Source organism: Rattus norvegicus, chromosome 6 (genome assembly GCF_036323735.1).
Source record: "Rattus norvegicus strain BN/NHsdMcwi chromosome 6, GRCr8, whole genome shotgun sequence".
NCBI lineage: Eukaryota > Metazoa > Chordata > Mammalia > Rodentia > Muridae > Rattus > Rattus norvegicus.
Window position 1 is genome coordinate 20,158,948 of NC_086024.1, and position 16,965 is coordinate 20,175,912.

The 16,965-nt window shown below is 43.1% G+C and overlaps 1 protein-coding gene across 16 annotated transcripts in view; it reads left to right on the forward strand.

Moving 5' to 3' along the window:
• Nucleotides 1-16,965, forward strand: part of Map4k3 (mitogen-activated protein kinase kinase kinase kinase 3) — a 169,338-nt gene that overhangs the window by 129,702 nt on the left and 22,671 nt on the right. For 7 of the 16 annotated variants that reach the window (XM_039111726.2, XM_039111728.2, XM_039111729.2 and 4 more), the window contains 10 exons: nt 1,652-1,710; nt 3,291-3,323; nt 7,025-7,063; nt 7,270-7,323; nt 9,550-9,592; nt 10,880-11,072; nt 11,956-12,068; nt 12,434-12,475; nt 13,956-14,040; nt 16,151-16,230. In XM_039111726.2, the coding sequence (XP_038967654.1) occupies nt 1,652-1,710; nt 3,291-3,323; nt 7,025-7,063; nt 7,270-7,323; nt 9,550-9,592; nt 10,880-11,072; nt 11,956-12,068; nt 12,434-12,475; nt 13,956-14,040; nt 16,151-16,230 (741 nt within the window). The remainder of the gene's footprint in view (nt 1-1,651; nt 1,711-3,290; nt 3,324-7,024; nt 7,064-7,269; nt 7,324-9,549; nt 9,593-10,879; nt 11,073-11,955; nt 12,069-12,433; nt 12,476-13,955; nt 14,041-16,150; nt 16,231-16,965) is intronic. The other 9 variants (XM_017594020.3, XM_063261505.1, XM_006239656.5 and 6 more) reach the window with 3 other exon arrangements.

The following is a 16,965-nucleotide window of genomic DNA, read 5'->3' on the forward strand; positions in this document are numbered from 1 at the left end:
TCAGCCTGCACTTCTTGGCATCCGCAATACTGTCTGGGTTTGGTGGCTGTATATGGGCTGGATCAACAGGTGGGGCAGTCTCTGGATGGCCTTTCCTTTGGTCTCTGATCCATACTTTGTCTCCATTTTTCCTCCTATGAATATTTTTGTTCTCCCTTCTAAAAAGGACTGAGTCATCCACACTTTGGTCTTCCTTCTTCTTGAGCTTCATGTGGTTTGTGAATTATATCTTGGGTATTTCAACCTTTTAGGCAAAAATCTGCTTATCAGTGAGTGCATACCATGTATGTTCTTTTGTGATTGGGTTACCTCACTCAGGATATCTTCAAGTTCCATCCATTTGCTTAAGAATTTCATGCACTCATTGTTTTTAATAGTTGAGTAGTACTCCATTGTGTAAATGTACCACATTTTCTGTATCCATTCCTCTATTGAAGGACATCTGGGTTCTTTCCAGCTTCTGGCTATTATAAATAAGGCTGCTATGCACATAGTGGAGCACGTGTCTTTGTTGTGTGTTGGGGCATCTTTTGGGTATATGCCCAGGAGAGGTATAGCTGGGCCCTCAGGTAGCACTATGTCCAGTTTTCTGAGGAACCACCAGACTGATTTCCAGAATGGTTGTACCAGTCTGCAATCCCACCAACAATGGAGGAGTGTCCCCCTTTCTCCACATCCTCACCAGCATCTGCTGTCACCTGAGTTTTTTATCTTGGCCATTCTGGCTAATGTGAGGTGGAATCTCAGGGTTGTTTTGATTCGCATTTCCCTGGCAACTGAGGATGTTGAACATTTCTTTATGTGCTTCTCAGCCATTAGCTGTTCCTCAGTTAATTCTTATATGGTTGGTGGATATACATTGTTCTCAAGAAGGTGTTTAAGTAGAACCTGTATATTGCTCATTCTTCTGAATTTTAATCCTTAGCTCTCTCCAGGCTGCACCATTCAGGCAAAATGCTTTTGTAGGCAAGGAACTCTTCAGTACTTATTTGAATGAACTTTACTGTTTTAATCTGTAAGACCTTCCTAACCCTCCTTCAGTGCAGTTTCTGGGCTTGTACTAGTTCACATGCATACCTCACTTCTGCAGTAGCTTTATGTCTTTAAAACATCAATGAATTACTTGCATGAATGAAGCAGTAATAGAAACGTGAGTGTGTGTGTCTATCACACACACACTGACACGGTCATTCTAGATACCACACACAAGTCAAACCAGGATGGGCTTTGTTGCTTATTATGTTTTGTCTTCCGTTTTTTGTTGGGTTTTTTTGTTTGTTTGTTTTTTGTTTTTTGGGGTTTTTTTTTTTTTGCTTCATTATAGCTTGACAATGCTTTATGTGAGCTTGTTTCTCTCTATGAGATAATAAACTAATTAATTTTTACAAATACAAATTATAATAGATAGCAATATCCATAAATAAAACTTTTAGATGTTGTTTAAAAAATTCCCAGAAAAGTACTCAAATAACCAAGATATACTACCCTGTATCCTGTACTGTTGGAGGTGCCGCCATGCCTCCTTTTCAAGAGTGTATAGCAATACAGATTTATTTGGGGCTTGGGGCTTTTCTTTTTAAAAAGTAATATATACTAGTGCATGCTGATTGCTACGCTTTTGTGCTAAATATTTTGCTTTGTGTGTCACTAGGATCTACAATTAGAGTACGGGCAAGGACACCAAAGTAATTACTTTTTAGGTGGAAACAAGTAAGTAAAGTTCTTTTAAAACCTAAATTCAAAAATTGTTTTTAGTATTATTATATTTTACATTTAATATTTAAGGTAGTAAACGGTATCGAGCCAGTAGATGTTGTGCAACGTGCCCTTGACTTTCTCATTTCCACTGGCCATCTTTCGTCAGGAACTGTCATCTGGGAGCATGAGCCTAAACGTTGTGTATTGACCTCATCTGCAGATCTTTCTTGTTACAGTTTACCCCAGCTATGATGAATCTGCATCTCAGTGGTTGATTTCTTTCTAACGTTGACCTGTTCACCCTCTTCAAAACTGGCTTGGCTTGGCACATCTCCCAGATGTGCTGGCCACTAAGAACAGCTAAAACCATTTAAAATCATTCACCCTGCTTAGAAATCCATGCTTTAACTTTCACTGTGCTGGTCTCTTAAAGTATACTAGTAAAATAAAATGCTAGTAAAATGAATAAAAGTAGACGTGCATCCCTGAAAGCCGTTTCATGGGAGAAGTAGACTCCACGGCTACTGATGACTGCTCCGCACCAGGCACCATGGCGGTGAAAGCACGGCATGCTTGGTTTACAGACTTCTGTGAGCTCGTCATGTGCCAGGGCTGAGAATCCAAGATGCCTGCCTTTCCTTAATTCTTGATTCCATTGATGAATTTTCATTCTGTAAACCAGTCTGTAAGGGAGTATTTAAATTACCAAAGTATTCTGGGGATGTACATATTTATTAAGTTAGAACTTAAGATTTCAAACCATTGATTCCTCTATTGCCTTACTGAGGAATACCGATTACTGAGAGACACCTTAGTTTCATGGGTAGCACTGTAAACCACTCTCTTCTTTTGTCTTCACTTAATACACTGCCTAGTATAGAGAAAGGGTTTTCAATGAAAAGCTAAAGAAGTGTGCTAACTTTGTTTAATCTAAGTTTGTTAGATATGAAATATTAGGAATTTGTCATTTATTAGCCTACCTCTTCTTCAATCTTTTTTGTTGTTTGTTTATTTGTGTGTATATTTTGAGATAAGGTCTCATTATGTAGCCCTGACTGGCCTCAAACTTACAGAGCTCCTCCTGCCTCTGCCTCTGCCTCTGCCTCCCGAGTGCTGAAGTTAAAGATGCCGTCCACTAGACCCTTCTTTCTTAACGTGGGAAGATAAGTCTAAAACCCCGACAGAAGATGTAGTTTTACCTAAGCAGTAGTTAATTTTAATTACCACTCATTGTCTGGTTTTGGTGGACAACAATGAATAAATTATTTGCCACTGTGGCATAGTGACGTTGAAAATTGAGTAACATTCTTTTCTAAAGATAATGCTGTTGGTTTTTTAGGACCCTGTTGCAGCCAAATTTTCGTGTACCTAAAGAGGCTGAATAATTTGACTATATGTTACTCACCATTTCTTTAAAACTAATGTGCTTAGAAAACAATACAGCTACAAATGCTTTTCTAGATTTCCCAGATCCCACTGTCTGATTTTCCTACTGTTAGACCTTTTCTTAGTGTGTGTAGCCACTTTAGCCAGGTAAAATGTTAATAATTTGCCCACCCTTCATTTTCTGATGAATTGGATCCCTGCTTAAGGAACTGTATTCTATATAACGAGTCATTGGCAAGGTAGGTTTGCCAAAGTCTTAGCTCTGGCTGTTTGATGTGTAGGTGTGTACATACATGTGACATGTGTAGGTGTGTACATACATGTGACATGTGTAGGTGTGTACATACATGTGACGTGAGCGTGGATGTAGCACTTCTCTTACTGTATCGATATGTCTACTTTATTCTCCAGTGGGCAGCGCTTTAAGACTGAGGGAGGCAGATCCCGTTAGTGGGCTTCTGCCTGTTTGGTGCCCCATAGGGACCTTTGAATTAGGTTTGTTGCAGGCCTTTGCTTTCCCTAGCAGAATACCAGCTAACTAACTCCTTTTCTCTTGAATTCTGGTATCAATGGGATCAGTTCTTCTGACCTTTTTTTATTTTTTAACCAAAGCAGTTATTTTTTAAAGGAAGTTAAACTCTGTCTGGTTTTGCCTGTAGTGTAGAGCATAGTTGTAAAGATAACTGTCTCTGGACAGGAATAAAGCCTGAGTCAAATCCTCATTCCCACGGCAGACTGCGCTAGAAGCCAGTGCCATGCCTGCATTGGCTCTTCCCGTGAACACTTCCCTTGACTGCTGTTGTCTCTGGTAAAATGAGGGTTAGTAGTGCCTGAGTCTCAGGATGCTGAGGGAGAAATGAATAACCATCATGAACTGTTTAGTACTCGTGGGGCCCAGCAGGTACTGACTGTTACATGTAAGTAGCAACCTAGTAGTTGGCGATTGTGTTAGGAGGTAGATAGAACTCCTCTTTCACTTTAGAAAAATACCGAGTTTCTTGTGCTTACATACAGTCAGGGAAGTGCATACACAAGTTGTTTTGAGTCAGCCTGGCCATTGTGTGAGCCTGGTAGCCTGCCGCATGGCTCCCTCTGCTAATTCAGATGTACTCTGTGCTTGACGGTGGCTTCCCACCTCAGTTTCCCTCCTTGTCACTTAAATCTGTGTTCATACATTGTTCCAATTTAGAGTTTTTCACCAGACCTTCCATCATTTCAATATAGTCATTCAGTTCTATTACCAAACCTCCCTCAACAGCCAAGGGCAAGTGAGTGTCAGAGGTAACTTTGTTCTTGTCGGCACAGAGCCTTGGGGATAACTCAGGGCCCCATGTTCTCCAGCGCTCTCTGCTATGGGACCTGTAATGGATCTCTCAGCAAACTGAGCTATGTGTCATTTTCTCTAAAGCCACAAGTCTGACACATGTCCTTTATTCCACTCTACGGGCTCTGTAACTTGTTAGCAACATGCCTTCGTTCATAGAAGAAGTGAGTAGAAGTGCTGCTGGCACAGAGAGAGCCCTCCCTGTAGGACTCTTGCTTCAGTAGTGTGGGAGCTGGGGCACAGCTACCCCTGGTGTGCACAGAGCCCTCAGTGCATTCCCAGTACCGCACCCACATACAAGCCTAAATGGATGAAGTGATCCACGCCAGCACTCAGAGAGTGGAAACAGGAGGATCAGAATCGAAGACCATCTTCAGCTACAGAGCAAGATTGAGGCCAGCCTGGGCCAGAGAAAGCCTGTGCCCCCCCCCACCCCCTTACACACAGACACCCCATCTCACACACACACACACATCCCCATCCTCCCCCCCCACACCCACACACACACACACACAAAGCCAAATGCCATATGGATCCCATTGGTTCTGGTAACAGAAAGTAAAACTATAAACTATCTTGCTAATTATTTTCATATATTAATGCCTTTAAAAAATGCTGCCACATGATGGGGAAAAAGTAGTTTCTACTTGTTTGTTCATGAAAGGCTGTTCACTGTTTAGCCCAGGCCTGTGGCCCAGTTGCAGGCAGTTGCTGCTGTTTTTGGCTTATCTTCTGGGATGATAAAGACCCCCATGCCCCAGAGACCGTGCTTAACTTGGGAAAGCCTCATCACCATGCCAAGGCCTTCCTGTTGCTAGTGTAGTATTTTAGTATGGAAAATCAAACAAAAGGTTTTCCAAATATATTTATTTAACTATGTTAAAATAATGATATATCTTCATTTAATAAAGTATGTATTTCATACAGTTTTTCACAAAAGTCTTACCCTAAGGGACCAGCTCAAGTGTCTCCTCTTTAGCTCCTGGCTGTCTGACAAAGTACCCCTGGTTCTCACAAGTCTGGAGCAAATCATCCCAGCTACACCCATGCAGTCCAGCAAACTGCTGGGGCAATGACAGGCAATATTCTTATGAAAAGAGCTATTTTTTCCTCTGAGAAAGTAATAATAGTAAGGAAGTGGTGTTGTTTTCTTTTTTCATATTTCCTCTACTTGCTGCAAGATGACTGCTACTTTGTTTAATCTGTCATATCACATAGCACATAGTTTGTAGAAAGCCACAGCAGAAATAAGAGTAGGCAAAGTTATGTATTCTGCAAACAGTGGGTCTTGCGAGTGTGTCCCACAGGTGTCCTTAAGAGCATAGGTGCTCAGTGCTTGCCGCAAGCCGCTGAAGTGCTTTTCTCAGCCACCTCTCAGTGCGGACACTTCCTCTGCTGCTGTAATTCACACTGTACATACCAGGAACTGAAGTGTGCCTATTCATGTGGAAATACCAAGGCCACATGGCCTGCAGAGGGGACAGCAGGACTCAGCAGCCAGCCACCTCTGTCTCCCTTTGCCCTGCCACTCTGGCCAAAAGCTCCTGTTGCTTATGGCCCTGGGAGAGCTTCACAGTCAGCATGACATTGAACTATGATACTTCAGTGTTCTTTCTAGCAATGGAAATTGGAATTGATTTATTGTTTTTCTGTGTCATTTACCATTTCAGACTCATAACTTGTCATTTTAAAAATGTCTCAGACTGGCCTGCTTAATAAATTTGGTAGCTAAGCCTTCTGCTCATTGTCTACTGTAGACAGCTAACAATGCCTTTGGGTTTCATGCTATGATAACTGTAAGAAAAGCAATTTAGATGTACAACCTCACAAGCTTGAGGGAGAGACATTTCTCCTAGTAATTGCAGCAGCCTGACGAAGGTTTGAGTTTCAGCACACAAACAGTGGGTAGCTTCCTAATTGCTGTGTTCAAGAGCACCCCAGTTCCCTCACGTTCTTGAAAACAAAAGCCTTTTTAAAACATTGCCCCTACGCCCTTACACCACCAAAGAGCAGTCCTCAGGTGAGTGAGTGTCCTCCAGGAAAGCAGCCTGCTACCGCATTCCTGTGTTCATGGCACACGCATGCACGCTTCTGCAGAGAACCAACGGGCTGAGTTCCATTGTGCAGGATTGCCTGAGAGCATGGGTCTGCCAAAGTATGTCACCCTCCTTATTTTAAGAAAGAGAAATATAACCTCCAATGCCAGGTGTAATATTCCAGACGGAGTGTGAGCCTGGGAATCCTTGCTCTGACCCACAGCTGTCTTGTCAGTTCTGTCGTGGCTTCTCGTGCTGAGCGGTCTCACGTTTGAGTCAGTAATTCTCAGTTGAAATTAGAGTTTGTTTCTTTTTGTTCACTTAGGATATATATATATATATATATACATATATATATATATATATATACACACACACACACACACACACACACACACACACACACACACACACAAAAAACAGTAGCAACTTAAAATCAAGGTGTCTCACTAAAACATAAGCCTTGTGACACAGAAATGGTCGGTGTGGCAGATATGTTCAGGAAACTGATGGGTAAACAGAAACTACGAGAAGCACACACTAGAAACGGTTTACTCACCTCGCTCCTGTCTGTCCTTAGGAGTCTTCTGAAGTCTGTTGAAGAGGAGCTGCACCAGCGGTAATTACAGCTTTTAATTAAGCTTGAAGGACTAAAGTCAGAGAGGAGATAAATCCTTTCCCCTTGTCTGTCACGTGTGGTTTCTTAGTTTTAGTTGTCAGTCTGTCCTATAAAGACGCAGGCATCTGTCCTGTCCTGCAGAGGCCCCTCCTGAATTGCTGCAGCTGTTCTGAGGCGCAGGTCTAACCATGCTTTCTGCTCTCTAGAGGACACGTGGCACACTTAGAAGATGACGAAGGGGACGATGACGACTCTAAACAGTAAGCTCCGTTGCTCTTTTTTTGGCACAAAGAGAAGATTTCATTTGACCTAGTGGTGTAGTCCTAGCAGCTCAATAATAATTTTAATGTAATTAGCACGCTATGTAGGTTGAACCAGTCTCCGTGCTGTCATTTTTCCGTTCCACCTGGATTTATCAGCTTCAGGTTGGGAGAACAATCTGAGTGGGTTAGACAGAAACTTAGTTCAGAAACTTAATGACCTCCTAAAAGCCCTATCCATGTATGTAACACACTGGGAATTCTCTCATAATGTGATAATTTAAGGAAATAAAAGTCAGTCTACAATGCTAACTGAAGACATAGTATTGGGAAAGAAAAAAGGTCATCAACAAAGAGCATTTTAAGTTGTCATTTAGACTGTGTATAGTTACTTCTTCCCTCGCTGTGATCTAACACCTGCCAGAAGAAGCAACATAGGGAAAGGGTCTGCCGCGGTACACAGTTAGGGAAAGGGTCTGCCGCGGTACACAGTTAGGGAAAGGGTCTGCCGCGGTACACAGTTAGGGAAAGGGTCTGCTGAGGTGCGCAGTAAAGAAAGCGGTCTGCCGGGTTGGGGATTTAGCTCAGTGGTAGAGCGCTTGCCTAGCAAGCCCAAGGCCCTGGGTTCGGTCCTCAGCTCCGGAAAAAAAAAAAAAAGAAGAAAAAAAGAAAGAGGTCTGCCGCAGCCCATAGTTGTTGCAGTTTTTACAACACACAGTTTCAGAGAATATGGTTGGTAGTGGTAGGGGGCCGAATGGTGGTTCAAGCAGCTTCGTCCGTGGCAGTAGGGGCTTGCAGCTCGGAACTCTCGGGTAGTGCTAACCAGGAAGCAGAGCTGGAACTGGAAAGAAGATCCAGTCAGGCTGCTTTTAGCAACCTCCATCACCCAGGCACCATGTCCCAGAGCCTACAGCCTCCCCAGACCTGAACACCAGCTAAGGATTGAGAGCTCGGCAAAGGCCACTGGGGAAAGGTCCACATAGAGCCTTGTCAGTCAGCATTGACTGCCGTCACTAGAAAGCCTAATTATCTCATCTGATGTGTTTCAAAGAAAATAAATGCTTTGGATATAACAATTTTTAAAGAGAGAACACGTTTACAGAGGTTCATTGAAAGGGATAAGGGCCTTTATGTGAATTGGTTTGGGTTGGTAAAGAAAGATAAGGCAACTTAACAGTAGACACCTGCACCAGTCTGGAGCACCAGACTGACAGGCACACAGACTTCCTGTGACCCTGGGTCGCTTCGTCCTGTGGGCTTAGGAAAAATGTTGTGCTTGATCATCTTTTACAGCCTTGTTTCTGAAATGGATTCTGAATTATAGTGAATCTTGGCTTTATTGAGATTCCCTGTCACTTCATAGACTATATATCAGTGTGTGTGTGTGTGTGTGTGTGTGTGTGTGTGTGTGTGTGTGTGTGTGTGTGTAGTTTTATTATAGTGCCATGTCTATTGGTAGCAAAATTGAAAGGTTAGTATCAATTATCACCCTGACTATTGGTAGCAAAATTGAAAGGTTAGTATCAATTACCACCCTGACTATTGGTAGCAAAATTGAAAGGTTAGTATCAATTTTCACCCTGACCGATCCAGAGTGGAGTGTCCGACAGCCTCTGGGTATGCCTGTGGTCTGTTATCTTATTGGATAAGTAGTGTGAGAAGGCCCTGTCACTGTGGGTGGGAGGACCCTGGACTGTAGTGGAGAGAGAAGTGAGCTGAACTGAGCACTGCTGAACTCTGGTTGAGGAGAGGTTTCAAGTTCACCATGCTACCTGACTTCCCTGCTGTGACTGGAGGCACCTTGAACTGGAGCAGGAATGAGCCCTTTGTACCTTATGTCGGTTTTGTCAGGACTCTATCCTTGCAGTAGAAGAGACCAAGAAAGACAGTGTGCAGTGTTTATATTCTAACCATCCCAGCACAATGGCTCCCTATCCCCCTATTTACCTTCTGAGGGAAATAAAAGAGTTGTGGCCATCTTCCCATTTGGATCCATTACAGCATTGGAGACCAAGAAGACGCACATCTACCCACTTCTAAATGGTTCATTCAAGAGAATTTGGACATTTTACAAAAATAATTTGGGGGAAAAAAAAAAAAACCTCATGACCCAGAAAACAGTATTTGTCTCTGAAGGTTTTTCTTCTATGTCTTTGAAAATTAATTGTGTTTAATTATTCATTTGTCAAATGGAGAGTTCTGACTTTATTTTTTCTGTGTTTTTAGTTCAACCTTGAAAGCAAAAGTCCCACCTCCTCTGCCACCAAAGGTAGGCCCGCCCACTGCCCGCCCACTGCCAGCCCACTGCCTGCCCACTGCCCGCCCACTGCCCACGAGCTCTGAGAGCTCTCCCACTAGCGCTGCCTTGGCTACCATAGCTGACTTTTATTTCCCATCCACAAGGAAAAATGAAGAGTTGACATTATTACCTAAAAACATAATTTCGTTTTTGCCTTTTTGAAAATGCTGACTTAGTACTAATTTAAGTAGCACATCTTAAATATTTATTCTGTGAAATAATCTCGAGGTTGGTGTTTTTCAACCTAGCTAGAAATCTTACATTTTCATAAGATTTTTTTCCTTGAAAATCTATAAATTTACTATTGATTGCTGAAAGTGGACAAAGATTAAACTACCATCACAGCCATTTAATTTTCAGAAAAGAATTGTAAGTGAAAAATACAAAAATAAGAGAGCAGCTTTGGAAAACAACGTAATGACAACCCCCTCCTTTCCTTGGCTGCACTGGGGGATGAGCCTGGGCCTTCTGCATGTGAGGCAAGCGTTCTGCTAACAAGGTCGTCATGGGTAGTAAAGTAATCCCAACATGCCGGATGCATGGAGACAGCATCTGCAGACGCTGAGGAGAAACGAGGGGTGTGGTAGCAGTATGGTTGGTATTCGTAACAAGTTTCAGTTATAAGATGAGTCATGTTGTGGCTTGAGTCAGAGCCGTGCAGCCTTGGCTTCTGTTGTGTGTACTGTATTACTGAGAAAGATCTCAGCTCTCACAGATGACAGGGGCTGCACTTGCTTGTGACGATTGTTGGCACCTTAAGGGCACACTTGGAAGAATGTATACATTCTACAAACCTTTAGCTATGGGAGGTGTTTCTCCTGCCTCACAGAAGTTTCCCAGCATCCTGTCTTACTGTGCTAGTGAGCATTCTAGGCGCTTCCTTCCATTCTCCCTAACCTGAAGGACCACACTTTAACAAAAACATGCCAGTTACGTAAGGGACAGTGTAGAGTGACCTGACACTCAGTGATTAGCTTCAGACTTAGAAGAGAAGGTGGATGTACTCAGAAGACAAGGACGCTTTTGCTTGGGAAGGGCTCCGAGACACTAATAGAAGGGAATAGCAACCAATTCATACCCCTTCCACGGTTGCAAAACTCGACATGTTAGTGTACACGTTTAGGATATCCTGAATGTTAAACACCCTTGGCTCTCCTTTGTGAACACAGTTTGAATATCGCTGACCCACACTAATATTTACTTCAGTGGTCCACACTAATTATGTAATCACTGATTGCCTTTTCTGTGTTATTTTAGCCTAAATCCATCTCCATACCACAGGATACACATTCTTCTGAGGACAGTAATCAAGGCACAATCAAGAGATGTCCCTCATCAGGGAGCCCAGCAAAGCCATCCCACGTTCCTCCTAGACCACCACCCCCCAGGCTACCCCCGCAGAAGCCTGCTGTTTTAGGTGAGGGTGGAGGACAGATCCAGCTCTCACAAGGTCTGTTCTACAAGAAGTGAAGGGTACTGTTCAAGAGATGCCTGAAATCCTTTGTGGGAGAAAATCTCAAGAGCATGGCTGTTAAACATGCTTTCTACTCCCTGCTCTGTGTGTGTGTGTGTGTGTGTGTGTGTGTGTGTGTGTGTGTGTGTGTGTGTGTGTGTGTTTCACCTGCAAGCCTGATGCCAGTAGAGGCCAAAAGAGGGCGTCAGATCTGGTCCTGGAGTTAGGCAGTGGTACTGAGATGTGGGCCTGGATCCTTGGAAAGAGCAGCAAGTGCATGGAATGACTGAGTCCTCCCCACAGCGTCTACCCCGTTAGGCTCCCTCTTTTGGAGACTGCTGTGCACTCGATCCCACCACTGCCTACAGTGTCTAAGGAGGTCAAGCTTTGAACAAACAACATGTAGTGCAAGCTACTTTCATTTTAGCAACTATAAAGCTGGGGTTTTTACTCCTTAATTTTAGTTCATCACTTTTAGAAAAATGATTGGTATTTATAGATATTGTCTATAAATTGATACTAGAAGGTACCATCTAATAACTTTCCTCTGATGTCCAGAGAAACTTTAAAGAGCTGTTACCATTTCTTGATAACTGTTTGTAATAGGAGTTCTCCATTCTTTAAACATAATTACGAATTTACTATTTTTCTCTTTTTAATGAAATAAATGTTAAATCAGATAAGAGCTGAATTTAAATTTACCCAATATGCCCAAAATAGGTTTAACTAGAAGAACATACACATACTTCACGGATGAATGTTCTTAATGAGAGATCTCAAATTCAGAATGAACCTCTTTCCTGTTTAATAATTTTTAATTATTGAACTTTTTCATTAAAACTCGTCCTCTCACAATATCTTACAACATGTTTTACTGAAGGCAATGGGGTGAGCTCCTTCCAGCTCAATGGTGAACGGGACGGGTCGGTGCATCAGCAGCAGAGTGAGCAGAGAGGCACGAACCTCTCCAGAAAAGAGAAGAAGGACGTGCCAGTAAGTGTCGGTGTCCGCATCACACTCCGTTCTTCTCACTCTTGGATGGGCTGACACCAGAGCCGTGTGTACTCCATAACTACTGTACGGATACTGTAGTCTGGACTGACTGTAGTGGTAGTGTTTGTTTACGTCGTAGCGGTGCCTTTGCTATAGGAACTATACAGTTCCCTAGGGAAAGGATGGCGCCAAACTGGTTTGGGGGAGCAGTCAGTAGCTCTGGGAAGAACATGGATAATTAAAAATAGCTCTTTTATTTTGTGGTGATATTCTGCTTGTGTATTTTATTCAAAGAAATGTTTGAAATATAGTATTTTCTTGCCAAGTATCAGCAAAAAAATTATAACACTGTATTCCTTTTCTAGAAGCCAATTAGTAATGGCCTTCCCCCAACACCTAAAGTGCATGTAAGTACTCGGTATCGAATACCTGATTTTTCAAAGTAAACATAGTGAGAATTGTTTCAGTATACGTCTTGGACTGTGTCTGCCTGCTCCCCCACCCACCCCCTACCACCGACATGCTAGCAGGCACTGTCACAGTCACACTGAACCTTTCCTCATATTAAAAAAGAAAACTTTACGTGTGTGTCTGTCTGTCTGTCTGTCTGTGTGTCCACATGTCTCTGTGTGCGTGTGTGTTTATGTGTGCACATGTGTGCACATACATGCATGTGTGTTCTCTGTGTATGTGTGTGCATGTGTTTCTCTGTATGTTTGCACATGTGAGCCCATGTATGTGTGTTTGTGTGTCCACATACATGTGTATATGGACATGTCTGTGTGGGTGCACACACACGTATGTTTTTATGTGTACACATGCATGTGTATTCTCTGAGTATGTGTATGCATGTGCATTGCTGTGTATATATTTGTGCATGTGTGTCTCTGTGTGTGTGTCTCTTTACTTTCACATATATGTGAAAGTATGTATGTGCTTCTGTCACAGCACATCTGTGGTAGTCACAGGACCACTTTTTGGAATGAGTCCTCGCCCACCATGTGGGACCTAAGGATAAACTCAGGTTGGCTTGGAGGCAAGGGCCTTTGCTTGCCGCACCCTCTTCCTGTCTGCAGATTGCTCCGCTTAGAGTGTGTGTTTTACGTTTGAAATATGTATAGCTTTTAAGTCACCCCTGCATGCTTTCAGTTTACAATGCAAAGTTCAATGATTTGTTGTTGTCATCGTTGTTGAGGTTTTCTTTGGTGGCCGGGGGGGGGGGGGGGGGGGGGGGGGGGGGGGGGGTTGTGTGGTTGTTTGGTTTGGTTTTTAGTTTGTTATCACTGGCTTTGTTTGGGGGGATTGTTTTGTTGTTGGTGGTGGTTTGTTTTTGAGACAGGGTCTCTCTCTGAAGTGCTAGAACTCCCTCTGTAGACCAGGCTAGCCTCAACTAACAAAATAACAAAGGTCTGCTGCCTGCCTCTACTCCCGACTGCTAGAATTATAGGCAAGCCTGACCTCAAAGATGGCATTTTTATCATAAAACCAAACAAGAACATTTCCTTTGTGGGGATTATTATTTTCTTCTTACCTAAGAGCATTATGTTGTTTTGATAAAGGGTTCGTACTCTTACTGGCAAGATATTTATGACACAGAATTGATTATTGAGACTGACTTATTTATTGTAAAATGACACAGGAAATAAATATCAGATTTTTTTTCTCTCCAGCAAAATTGTTGTTATACCAAGAAACTTTGCGTGTGGCCGTACTGTGGGTGTCCAGAGAAAAGCTAGATGGACAGCTGGCTTGACACACTTATCTCTATAAATTTGAAGTGATCCTAATTTTAGTGTACCCTCTGCTCTCCCATATAGTTACGCCTTATATGTTATGTCAGGGACCGTTGTCTGTCACTGTTATGTTGATGAGTCCTTATTTTTTCAGATGGGAGCATGTTTTTCAAAGGTTTTTAATGGATGTCCCTTGAAAATCCACTGTGCCACATCTTGGATAAATCCGGACACGAGAGGTATCTCCACAGTTCCTCCTGCTCCTTTTCTTTTCTTTAATGTTCATTGCTGTTTTGCTTATTATTCTGTGTGAGGGTTTTGGACCCCCTGGACAGATGTGAGCTGCTGTATGTGTTCTAGGGCCTCTGGAAGGGCAACGACAGTATTTTATTGAAGGAAATGGAGCTCTTAATTGCTGAGCCATCTCTCCAGCCCCAGTTCATTTTATTTATTTTCTGGGAGTCTTTCTCTAAGAGTTTTGCCGTTTTCTGTAAATTTAAGGTAAATATATTTATCTGTACTCTCCTTGTAGTTTGAGGCTGCAGTTAGCTCTAGGAATTGCCTGACATCACAGGATCAGGCCTCCTATCTGCATGCCCGCCTCACAGCAGCTCTCTTTAGCTGTGTGAACACCCATAGACTCATGGATGTGTACAAGAAGACACATATGTATGTATTCTTACATGGATATGCATAAGAAGACTCATGTATATGTTCCTAAAAGTCTAAACTCTGTACTTTGTTTTGACACTGGGATTCACTGTCCACAAGTGGCTGATGGAGCACTTTGGTTTAAACCCGCTGCTGTCTGACTGCAGGTCTTACACCAGCACCAACCCTAGCCAACCTAAACCAGCCCTAAACCAGCCCTGCACAGGTTAGCAGTTCTCGTGTTCTAAGTTGTGCCTAGCATACTTCAGCTCAGCTAGAGAAGGTCAGGGTGAATTCCTTTTTATGTCTTAAGAGCCATCAGATAGGCTGCTGGCTACATTTCTCATATCATCTAGAAGATGTAACTTCACAGATACCCAGGTCTTAATTTTTTATTTATTTGTATGTGCATTGGTGGTTTTGCTTGTATGTATGTCTGTGTGAGGATGTTGGATCCCCTGGAACTGGAGTTAGACAGGTGTGAGCTGCAATCTGGGTGCTGGGAATTGAACATTGATCAGGTCCTAGTTTGGGTTGGTGGGTTTGGGTTGGTTTTAGACCAAGTCTTTAGCACAGGCTGGCTCAAATCTCCTATCTACACAGTTATGATCATGAACTTCTGGTCCACTTTGTGCCGTGGACCTCCCAAGTGCTGTGATTACACGCCTATGCCACCATGTCTAGTTTGTGTGGTGCTGGATCAAACCCAGGGCCTCTCCCGTGAGCTCTATCCTCAGCACCTATTTCATTTAGTTTGTTTTCTCTGCCTTTCAAGTCCCAGATCCTGTGCTTTTGTGTTAGTGCTTACCGTAATGGCCAAAAAGATAGTAGACTCAGTCACCATTCTATTGCCGTGAACTCTTCTAAAAGAAAGCACTTCCGGAGAAAGAAAAAGAAAGGGTTGGGGATTTAGCTCAGTAGTAGAGCGCACTTGCCTAGCAAGCACAAGGCCCTGGGTTCGGTCCTCAGCTCCGGAAAGCACTGACTGGAGACTTGCTTACAGTTTCAGAGGCTTAGAGGTTTTCATGGTGAGGAGCTTGTCAGCACAGGTAGTGGAGCAGTCGCTGAGAACTGCATCCTGATCCCAGGCCAGGAGAGAGCCACCCAGGCCAGGAGAGAGCCACCTAGGCCAGGGGAGAGCCACCCAGGCCAGGGGAGAGCCACCCAGGCCAGGAGAGAGCCACCTAGCGAGGGCTTCTGAAACCTCAAGTCCACCTCCCCAGGAACACACAAGGCCACACCTCCTAATCCTTCTAATCTTTTCAAACCGTCCTTCTCCATGGTGACTACGCATTCAAATATATGAGCCTATGGAGGCCATTCTAATTCAAATCACCACATAGGTAAAAATAATTTCTAATTTGAGTTAGTTCTTAGTTTTCGTGTGGCGTTACTTGTGCATGATCTTCTCTTTAGGGGACTTTAGAAAAAGCCGCTGCAGACTCTGGCAGTCAGCCACACCCTCTGTGAGTGAGTCTAGCAGCTGGTTCCTCTATCCTCCCAGGCAATGCCTCCTCACTGTTCTGAGAATAACATTTGTGTGTAACTTAGTTTACGAGAATCTAATTCCACTGTGTAGTAAACCTTTAAAAATCACAATCTTTCAGGGGTAACACAGATTTATTGAATCTTAGTTGGTGTAAACCTTTAAAGTATCTTGCCTACTGAAGTCAATTAATGAAGCCTCTGTTATTTCAGACCAGTACTTGATATTTGGCGCTGAAGAGGGCATTTATACCCTTAATCTCAATGAACTTCATGAAACATCAATGGAACAGGTAAACTATCATCTGTATTTCTCTCTTGTTATTTAAGTAGACATTAGAAATAAGTTTCAGCTATGATTGACACTTCTTTTATTTGTAAAACATTCACAGAGCATCCATATGCTACATATTGAAGAAGGCCACAGTCTCCGTTCCTACCCTTGGGAAGCTTACACTATTAGTGAAAGACAGACTCAGCACTACTTGGGTAGCTCTCTAAAGGGTAGGCCACAGAGGCAAATGTTGCACCTCTCAAAGGGAAAGCTCCTCTACAGAAGTGTCACAGCTCCGCTTTGGCAAGGGGAACAGTGATTGGACAGTTTGGAATTGTGTGGCATCTGGGGAGCAGTGATTGGACAGTTTGGAATTGTGTGGCATCTGGGGAGCAGTGATTGGACAGTTTGGAATCTAGAATAATAACAATAGATTGCCAAACCCCAGAGCTTTCTATACCCAGCTAAAGGTCAGAACTGTGTTTTAGAAATCTCTGTTTGTGGAATAGTGGGAGATGATGAGACTGTAGTTAAAGGGTGAAGATATGTTAAGTTCAGACAGAGAGCTGGAGAGATGGCTCAGTGGTTAGGAGCACTTGCTACACAGTTGTAAACACTGGCGTCCAGATCTGCACATGCCCACATTAACAAGCCAGACATCAGGCAAATACCTGTGACTCCAGCCCCAAGGGATCTCTTCTGGCTTCTGTGCACACAGGTGAATGCCCACACATATACATGTACATACACCCGT